The sequence below is a fragment of the Alligator sinensis genome, unplaced genomic scaffold (assembly GCF_000455745.1).
Source record: "Alligator sinensis unplaced genomic scaffold, ASM45574v1 scaffold611_2, whole genome shotgun sequence".
In the NCBI taxonomy this organism is placed as follows: Eukaryota; Metazoa; Chordata; order Crocodylia; family Alligatoridae; genus Alligator; species Alligator sinensis.
In genome coordinates, this window is record NW_005841869.1 from 180,884 (window position 1) to 190,979 (window position 10,096).

The 10,096-nt window shown below is 58.8% G+C and overlaps 1 protein-coding gene across 1 annotated transcript in view; it reads left to right on the top strand.

Annotated features, from left to right (window-relative positions):
* The window catches only part of NOTCH1 (notch 1), a 61,834-nt gene that overhangs the window by 36,000 nt on the left and 15,738 nt on the right, over positions 1-10,096 (top strand). Inside the window, exons 5-15 of the mRNA XM_006016864.3 lie at positions 3-125; positions 499-732; positions 1,109-1,264; positions 1,400-1,585; positions 2,501-2,614; positions 4,080-4,193; positions 5,882-6,115; positions 6,431-6,541; positions 7,670-7,862; positions 8,864-9,009; positions 9,432-9,545. Of these exons, the coding sequence (XP_006016926.3) occupies positions 3-125; positions 499-732; positions 1,109-1,264; positions 1,400-1,585; positions 2,501-2,614; positions 4,080-4,193; positions 5,882-6,115; positions 6,431-6,541; positions 7,670-7,862; positions 8,864-9,009; positions 9,432-9,545 (1,725 nt within the window). The remainder of the gene's footprint in view (positions 1-2; positions 126-498; positions 733-1,108; positions 1,265-1,399; positions 1,586-2,500; positions 2,615-4,079; positions 4,194-5,881; positions 6,116-6,430; positions 6,542-7,669; positions 7,863-8,863; positions 9,010-9,431; positions 9,546-10,096) is intronic.

The following is a 10,096-nucleotide window of genomic DNA, read 5'->3' on the forward strand; positions in this document are numbered from 1 at the left end:
AGGCTTCGCCGGGCAGAACTGCGAGGAGAACATCGACGACTGCCCTGGGAACAACTGCAAGAATGGTGGTACCTGCGTGGATGGAGTCAATACCTACAACTGCCAGTGCCCTCCCGAGTGGACAGGTACCGCTGGGATACGGAGAGCATGCAGGCCTGGGTGGGGGTAGGGGCAAGCACAGAGTCTGGGCAGCAGGAGACTGACTTGGCTCCAGCTGAGACACATGGCAGCATTTTCATGAGCTGGAAAGGGAACAAATCCACCCAGCAATCCACCTAGGTCAGATTTTGAGTCATCTCCTGCCTCCAGCCATGCTGCAGAGGGTGGGGAAAGGCCCCTTGCCTTGTCTCTGGGCAGGCTGCCCATGTCACGGGGGGCAGGAAGAATCCTTCCTGACCCCACTGGAGGATGCCCAGCATCTGCCCAGGAGCACATGAGTGGGGTGCCCCATGTTAATATGTCAGGCCTCACCGGTGTGCCACCATCCCTGCCCCGCAGGCCAGTACTGCACTGAGGATGTGGACGAGTGCCAGCTGATGCCGAATGCCTGCCAGAACGGGGGCACCTGCCACAACAACCACGGTGGCTACAACTGCGTCTGCGTCAATGGCTGGACTGGCGAGGACTGCAGCGAGAACATCGACGACTGTGCCATGGCTGCTTGCTTCCAGGGTGCCACGTGTCATGACCGCGTGGCCTCCTTCTACTGCGAGTGCCCGCACGGCCGCACAGGTGAGGGCCAGCTCGGGCGGCTGACCACTGCTCTATAATCCTGAGCTCTGGGATAGGTCTGCTGGAGGCAGGGGGGTTCCCTCAGGGAAGAATTTGACCCTCTGTCTGCAGCCAGACAGAGCAGGAAGGTCCTGGGACACCTGGGTTCTTCTCCCTGGCTTGGCCTGGGTGACATTGGGTTTCCTCAGTTTCCCCTCCCACCCTTTATCCATTCCCTTCTATTTAAACTGTAGCTCTTTGGGCAGGGATATGTCCCATGCCATGCACAGCAGGGCCTGGGTGCTGAGCCGGCCTCTGGGCACTGCCACAATGCTTGCACCTGAGCCTGGGGCACACGTGGGTCTGTCCTGAGATGCTGATGTGCTGTACTCTGCAGGCTTGCTGTGCCATCTGGACGATGCCTGTATCAGCAACCCCTGCAATGAGGGCTCCAACTGTGACACCAACCCTGTCAACGGCAAAGCCATCTGCACCTGCCCCTCCGGCTACATGGGTCCGGCCTGCAACCAGGACGTGGACGAGTGCTCCCTGGGTATGTGCATGGGCTGCTGGGCAGCTGAGACTGGCACGGGGGTGGGGAGGGCATCACACAATGTAGCTGGAGATCCTAGACCTCACAGTTGCAAGCATCCTAGACGCTTTTATCCAAGGTGTTTCTTATTGGTAGGAGCCAACCCCTGTGAGCACGCTGGGAAATGCATCAACACGCAGGGCTCCTTCCAGTGCCAGTGTCTCCAGGGGTACTCGGGCCCCCGCTGCGAGATCGATGTCAACGAGTGCCTCTCCAACCCCTGCCAGAACGATGCCACCTGCCTGGATCAGATCGGCGAGTTCCAGTGCATCTGCATGCCAGGTGGGCACCTGGGCCAGCCTTGTTCTCTCCCCTAAGCCAAGACCCTGCCGTTGCCTCTGGAGCTTTGGTCTGGGCAAGTCCGTGCATTCAAGTTCAAGTGTGGAATCGGGGCCATGGCTTAGCAGTGAGGATGCCTTGGCACCGCAATCCACATGTTTTCAAACTTGCCATCAGTGGTTTGATGGGGTCTAGGGGCTGTGGCTAGTTGAGGCTTTCACAGCAGCCGTCCTGGCTGGGTGCTGGTCCCCCCTCCAGCTGGGGTTGCATAGCTAAACCTGAGAACCAGCCTCGAAGGCCAGTCCTGCCCCAACCCAGGTGAACTGGTTGGGCCCTGAGGGTCTGATCCAAAGGCCGTTGGCAGGTGAGGGACCTCAGCAGGCCCATGCGGAGCTGGCTGGCCTGTCCTGCCGCTGGTTTGTTGACAGATGAAACTCAGAAGCAGCTTGCCCTCCGGCACTGGTTTTGCATTCAGTAAAGAAACCTTGCATGGAGATGGCATGGGCCTGGGAGCACGGCAGGGACAGGGGAACTGGGAAGGGCCCAGGGTGTGCAGCCAGCAAGGATCAGACCGGGAAACCCTTTAGTCCAGGGCCTGTGGGAAAATGGCCAAAGCCAGCTGCTTCCAGGGAGGGAGCTAAATGCAAAGATGAGCTAACTGGCCCATAGAGAAGGCCTCTCCCTCACCCCATCAGCCATCCCCTCTCCCAGCGGGCATGGGGTCAAGTCCACTCTGACCCTGCTCTGCTAGGGGAGCAGTAGGTGCATACCTTGCAGCAGAGCGGGCTGCTCTCCCTCCACCCAGCCCATCAGCACCGCGAGCCGACCCCAGGCCTGGCGCAGCTGAGTGGTCTCCCCTCCACCCCCGGGCTGTGGCCCTGCAGACTCTAAGAGGGGCCATGGGTCTGTCGCTCGCAGGGTACGAGGGCATCTACTGCGAGATCAACACGGATGAGTGCGCCAGCGGCCCCTGCCAGCACAACGGGAACTGCATCGACAAGATCAACGAGTTCCACTGCGAGTGCCCCACAGGTACGGGGATCGATCGCTTTGCCGCCGGCAGCAGCCTTTGTAGTGGGAGCAAAGCTGGAAGTAATCCCCTGCCGGAGGCAGCGCCGGGCGGACGGATCCAGGCGCCGCAGGGCAGGGCAGCTCTCCGGAGTGGGGCGGGGGGGAGGGCTCTCCTTTCATTCAAAGCCTCCAGCTTTGGCGGTGCCAGCCCACTCACTCAAACATAGCGGGGGCCAAAGGAGCATGCTGCCTCTCTCTCCCTGCACTCAGGATGTGTTATGGGGGGGAGAAGAAGCACCAAGGAAGTCTCTCCCACCTAGAAATCCCCCCAGTCATCCTGATAGCTCGTTCTGGGGAGACTTCAGTAGATTTAGGGGTTCCCTGCAAGGCAGGGAGCAAAGGACATAAAGGAGCCCCATATGTCCTTTGCTCCCTGCCTTGCAGGGAACCCCTAAATCTACCGAATGTGGATGTGGGTGATCTGACGAAGGTGGATGATCTACTGAATGTGGATCTACCGAGTGTGGATGTGTGTGGGTGGACTTGGAACCATTCTCCTGTGTGTCATAGCCCCCATGCTGTGAGGCGGATCTCCTTTAGAGGCAGGTGGACCCTGATGTGGGCATAGCCGTGCCCATGAGTTGTGAGGACTATCAGCCTGCCTCTGTCCTAGTGAAGAAGTCAGGCCTTCTGCGTGGCAGATCCAGCTGAAAGAAGGGGCACGGGGGCTCCCTGCCAGCAACCCCCAGCTGAGCACCCTTCGTCTCACTCCTGCTGCCAGCGTAGGGCTGTGGGGATGGGAAAGGGAATCGCGGTCCAGCCATTTGAGGCCCTTCCAGCTCTCAGTGAGGGAGAAGGAGAGTGCATGAGGATTAATACCCCCTCCCCAACTTTGCACTTGAAAAGGCCCCATTTGGTGGGGGGCAGGGAGCTGGGCCTGCAGCGGGTTTGAATGAGGTGTCAAAGTCACGGGGGAGAGCGGAGAATGGGGAGCCGGCTAATCTGTGAAAGGAAGTTTTGAAGTTCAGAGGCTTTGCTCCTCTAGAGATGTAAATAAGATGTTCTCAATGCTGGGTCACAGCCCCCCATTCACCTCCCCGCGCAGCGTCTCTATGGGAACCCGCAGCCTGGGGTGGAAAATGTGGGATTGCAGCCCCGGCTCCGGGCTTGAGACAGACTTTGATCGTCAGGAAAGTCGAGGGGCGTCCCCCAGAACTGCCCGTGGAGCCGGACTCGCACGCCCGCCGGCCTGGCGGGGCACGCTCCCACCACCCCCTGCACCTCGGGAGCTCTCGTCCACACCCGGGCTGGGTCCTCGGGAGCTTCACCTCTGAGATGGGCTGATGCCGAGGCTGGAGGAGCCCTGTGTCCATCCGGGCTGTCTGACCTGCACCTAGTGCTCGTGCGGGCTTTGGCCTCTCTGTATCCCACCCAACCCATCAGCATGGTGCAAATGACCCCTCTCTCTTGTCTTATCCTCCCCCAGGCTTCAATGGGCACCTGTGCCAGTATGACATCGATGAGTGTGCCAGCACGCCCTGCAGAAACGGGGCTAAGTGTGTGGACGGGCCCAACACCTACACCTGCGAGTGCACCGAAGGTGAGAGGCGGCCGTGGTGGCGAGGGCCTGGCGGTGTTGCCCATGGGAAGGAGGCTGGGAAGAGACTCCTTGGTCTCCTTCCTGGCCTTGTGACTCTGGGAAAGACCCTGGACCCATCGCCCATTGCCTCAAATCCCATGGGACCGGTCCAGTTCACCATGGGGAATTCTGCCCCCGTGTTTCACAGCCCCAAGCCCAGCCCTTGATGGGTGCAAAGGGGTTTGACACACTTGGTCCAAGGGTCTAGCAGCCCTGGGATGGACTTGGCTTTCTCTCCAGCCTTGTAGCAGCTCATGTTCAGGCGATCAGCTCAGTGTGGCCCAGACTGCTCTGGTCCCTTGTGCCTGTGCAGGGCCTGGCGCTATAGGGCACCGATCCCAGCATGGCCCTGGTAATGCAGCCAGAGTCCAGCCCGTCCGAAAGCAGTTGCTCGGGGCCTCTGCTCTCCCGCTCGCTAACACCCCCGCCTCTGGGTGCGACAGGAGCCGGGACATAAAGCAGCCGCTGTGCTGGAAGCAAGGCGCGGGCACCGCGGGCCCGACGAGTGAGCTTGGAGGAGCGGCTGGACAAAATGATGACAGGCGCCCCAGTGGCGCACACTGGCTCTTTTGTGGAGCAGCTCCCGCCAGAAACCTTCCAGCTGAATGGCCTCTAATTAGTGTCCTGTGAATGCCAAGCCCCGATGAAAAGCTGCTATGTGGGTTTCATGGAGGGTCGTCAAAGCTGTACTTTGTGCTCCGCTCCCCACCCCCGGGGCTCCTGGGAGTGGAGCAGGGGCGCGCTATTCTCCTGGGGTGCGCGCGGCCCCCTCCTCCCCGTCGGATCCCGTGACGAGTGCCGCTGGGAGGCAGGCTGGCGGGTGCAGGGGCCGGCTCCCGCATGGAGCGAGCTTAATGCCCGTCATTGTGCCTCGCCGGGACAAAGCACAGCCGTCCTGGCTCTGAAAGCGGCTTCAGTTGGAGCGCCAGGGAGCGGCTTTTGTTCTCCGCGCGCTGGCTGCATTCTCCCGCCAGGCCCCATTGACTCCTCCGGGCTCGCGCTCCAGCTGACGTTGGGGGAGCCTGGCCGGGGAGAGGGGGGCGCTCGCAAGGATGGATGGGAGCTCTCCGCGCTGCTTTCTCTGGCTGCGAGTGCTACCCTGGGCCCCCACCTGCAAGGTCTTCTACCGGGGCCTTCCACTGAGGATAAGATGTCCCCAAACTTGTACGAGGGATGAGGCCACTGCCCTCCTGTCCAAGGCTGCCACAAAGATGAGTGCCCTAAAGGATGTGAGGTGCCCGGGCACTACACGGAGGGGGCAGATAGGTACCTAGAGGGGCAGAGAGTGCATAGAGGAGCAAACCGCTTCCTCAGCTTGGCTCCCATCCCAGCTATGTCCAGGTGCAGCTGGCAAGGATGCCACCTCCCCAGCCAGCTCCCCGCAGACCCGTCTGATCGACTACGTGTGCAGAGCCTGTTCCACGTACGCAGGCTCAGCTTGCAGAGGGGTGGCTCTGAGGCAGCCTGGGAAGTTGGGTAGATGGAAGAAAAGCGAGGCTCAGACTCTCCTCATCTCCTACCCTCTACCATGCCATGCCAGGGCCTCAGGAGAGGGGCCACAGGCATTTATGAGCCTGCTAGGGAGGGATCGCATAGCTCCCCGCAATGGGGAGCAGCGCGTGCTAAACCCCAGTTGCTCTCCCCACCAGGATTCACTGGCACCCACTGCGAAGTCGACATCGATGAGTGCAACCCCGACCCCTGCCACTATGGGACCTGCCGGGATGGCATCGCTGCCTTCACCTGCCTCTGCCAGCCAGGATACACAGGCCATCGCTGTGACGTGAACATCAACGAGTGTCTGAGCCAGCCCTGCAAGAACGGGGGCACCTGCCAGGACCGGAACAACGCCTACAACTGCCTGTGCCTCAAAGGCACCACGGGTGAGGGGATCACCCATGGAAGACTCTGCATGGGCAGTGAACAGGGGCTGGCAGGGCCCTGACTGCCTGGCTGTGGGTTGGGGCCCATCTCCAGGGGTCTGGCATGTGGTGGAAACAGCCTGGGGGTTTCCTTTGGAGATGGCTAGCTTTCCTCGCCCCGTGACGATCTCTTTCAGCACCAGGGTCTCACCTGGGTGTATTGAAAATGGGGGAGGCAGAGAAATTGGGGAGGCATACAGGCAATGCCAGCCCATTCCCAGCTTATCATGAGCCCGGCAGCCTCATAACTTCCAGTGCCATTTCCTCCTTCCTCAGGCCCCAACTGCGAAATCAACCTGGACGACTGTGCTAGCAACCCCTGCGACTACGGCAAGTGCATAGACAAGATTAACAGCTACGAGTGCACCTGCAAGCCTGGCTACACAGGTGAGGCCTGGCTTCGGCCACTGCAGGAGAGGTGTCACATAAACAGTGCCAGTGCCAGCTCAGGCCAGAGGCTGGTGGGTCTGGGAATCATATTCAGGCTCTTTGCTGACAGCACACAGCCAGGCGGGGATGGGGAAGACGGGACAAAATGATTAGTATTTCTCTTATGGCTGGGCCTAGCCTCCATAAGGGTCCTGGCCCCACTGCCCTCAATAGCACGCATGCACATGCAGTAAAAGGAGAGTCCCCATCTCTGAGAGCATCCTGCGGGTAGGAGATCAGTCTTAACAGGGAAACATTCATCAGGGGACTTTCAAGTGCTGAGCCTTGTTCCTCAAGAGAAGCAGGTGCCTGGTGCTGGAGAAAGACTTTCCCAAAGGGATGCCTTGTTTTCCATGGACCTGATGAGGATGAAGGGAGTGGGCTTCCCAGGGGCAGGTGCTCAGCACCATCAGTGCCTCGCATGTCAGGCACTACGTGCACGGGAAGCTCTTGAGAAGGAGCGCGGCGCAGCATTCTCCCTCGCTAATCTCTGCAGCTTTCACGTTTGGCCGCGGAGGCCAGGACTCCCGGTTGCTGCAGTGGGGGACTTAGAAAGAGGGAACTGCGTGCTGTTGATGGGGCTCCAGCTCCCGTTGGTCCCATGGGTATCAGGTTGCAGCCTCCTCGAACTGGTTTGTTTGATCGCCCCTGGAAAATGCGTGCGTCCTTTGATATGAGCAGACCCCGGCTGGCTCCCTGCTCACCTGCAGCATTGCAGAGCCCCTTTGTCCTGCTGCCTGCCCAAGGGTTTGAATAGGGCCTTTTCATCAGGCCGCGGCAGGTAGAGTTACAGGCTGAGATGGCTCCCCTTCATTTCTGCTTCCTGCAGCCAGGGGAGTTTGCAAGATGCCTCCTCTCCCTGCAGGTGAATCTGAGTAAGCGAAGAGGGTGATCATTGCCTTGCAGGTGCACACAGTGTGCCTGGGAGACTCGACCCGCTCCGTCAAACTCTTCCAGGCAGGCGCAGTTTCCATTGCAGCCAGGGGGGTTGTGCTTGCACACCCTGTGCCCCCGACATGACACTGCTCCCAGGATGCCATCATGGCTCAAGACGGTGATGCTTTATACTAAACTTACTCTTTCCAGGGCGAATGTGCAACATTAACATTGATGAGTGCGCCAGCAACCCCTGCCACAATGGCGGGACCTGTAAGGACAGCATCAATGGCTTCACCTGCATCTGCCCCGAAGGGTACCATGACCCCAAGTGCCTGTCGGAAGTGAACGAGTGTAACAGCAACCCCTGCATCCATGGGAAATGCAATGATGGACTTAACGGGTATGTCTGCAAAGGGCCCTTGGAGTTCTTTACTGAAGCTGTTTGAATGTTAATCACCCATTCGGGTGAGGGACCGATGGCTCCACGGAGGGCTAGAGCAGTGATTCTCAGCTAGGGGTGCCGCATAATCCTTTTAAGGGTGGCATACTCCTGGGTGTGCAAACACCTACACGTGATCCACAAGATAAACCCAGGGATTTCGAACAGGATTCCATAGTGTCAGAAGCGTTCTGATCTGCTGTGGCCTTTGCAACAGAAGAATTGCTCCAGTGTTTTCCCTAGTCCAGAAACCAGTGAAAGATAAGGGCTGGCATTTTCCGAGGAGGGCCTTGAGTCTGTCGAGGTTGAGAACCAACATCTGTGTAAGAGAAAGGACAAGCTGGTGCTGACTTGTCTTTGCTCACATAGCTCTGCTAGTGCCTCAGGAAATCCCTGAATCACATTGTTGTTCCATTTTTCAGGCCCCAGCTTAGCTCTGGCAACACACCCAAGTCTTGATGTGAAGCTACCCCCAGGCCTTGGCTTCCACATCTGACTTGGTGACCAGATTCCCTTTCTGATGCAAGAGCTAACTGCTGTTGAAGTCCCTGGCTTGTCCTGAGCAAACACTGCCAAGCAATCCCACAGCCAGCATGGTTTGGGTAAACTGGGCAAAGGCACTTTCGTTTGCATCCTTAAACCCAGTTCCAGCCGGGGTTTTGGGATGGGAAAGGCTGTTGCACCTTGCACCTTTCTTGCACCAATAAAATGTGCCCAAGCAGCGATTGGTTGCTCTTGTTAATACTGGTCCGTTAATTGATGCAGTTTTATTAACGGGCTTCTTTCGTCCGGGGCTCCAGTTCTCTAGCTGCCAAATCATCTAGTGCTAGCAAAAAACTCTGGAGTCTGCTTACATGCACCTTAATTTTGCTACGTAAAGAAAGACAAAGGAAGGCTGAGCCAGGTGTGGGAGGAAGCTGAGAGCTGGCTGCAGTGCTTTACACCTTGATTTCTTCCCAAAGCTACAGGTGCGATTGCGACCCGGGCTGGAGCGGGACCAATTGCGACATTAACAACAACGAGTGTGAATCCAATCCCTGCATGAATGGAGGCACCTGCAAGGACATGACCAGTGGCTACATTTGTACCTGCCGGGAGGGCTTCAGTGGTAAGGGCTAAACTCGGGGAAAGCCGCAGCTCTCGATCCCTGTGGCACAGGGCGTGGGTGAGCACTGTGACTGAACATTTCCATGCCTGGGTTTGTGGAACAGCGGCTGCAGGAGAGGTGGTGGCACGTGGGTCACTGGTGCATGGGTCATAAGGTGGGATCTCACCTGGGACTTTCAGTGGTAAAAGGGGTCTGCACAGCTTGAGGCGAAGGGACCACTGGCAGCAGCAGTAGGTGTTTTGCCTCTTATGCGAAGCGAGCATTTCCCAGGAGGCTGTGACGGGGTCTGACCTTTCTGCGCGTCACGGCCACCACCTACGCGGCCTCTGTAGCTCCCCATCGTGCTACCCCCCTTCCGCAGAGGGAACGTCCGTCCAGGGGTCTGCTCATGCACTCACGCCTGCTTGGTTTTTGCAACGCAGGGCCCAACTGCCAGACCAACATCAACGAGTGTGCCTCCAACCCCTGCCTGAACCAGGGCACCTGCATCGATGACGTTGCCGGCTACACATGCAACTGCCTGCTGCCATACTCAGGTAAGGCTGCAGCCTCCTCGCTGCATTTTCTTCGCAGTCCCTAAACTAACAGCCGCTAGTGCCCTTTAAATCTCTCCCGTGCCCAGCACACAGAGGGTTGGGTCCTCCCCTGGCATAAATCAGTGAGGCTATGCCAACTTTCTTGGAGCTTACGCCCACTGAGGGTACCAGCAAAGCACCGAGGCATCCCCTGGTTGGTGTGACCAGGACTCCCTGCAGACTGCCCGGTCCCATCCCTTGTTGGCTCGGCCCAACCCAGCCTTAGACAAGGAAACTCGAAGGAGCTCTCGGAAGCGGGAGGATGGGCTGCGTGGATCCGTCCCCTTTTGGGCAAGGTGCCTGAACCAAGGGAGAAGTCAAGTCATTGGCGAGCGGCTGCCCGCCGCCCATTCAGCTCCTGGTCTGGCGCAGCGTTGTTTCAGAAAACACGCCGCGGCCCATCTGGGTCCCGTCCCGTTCCCTCTGCGGGGCCTGTTTTGTGAGCGGCTCTGTTTACCGGCCGACACTCCTTTTGGAAAAACAGACATCAGCTCGCCGGGATAATGGCCGGC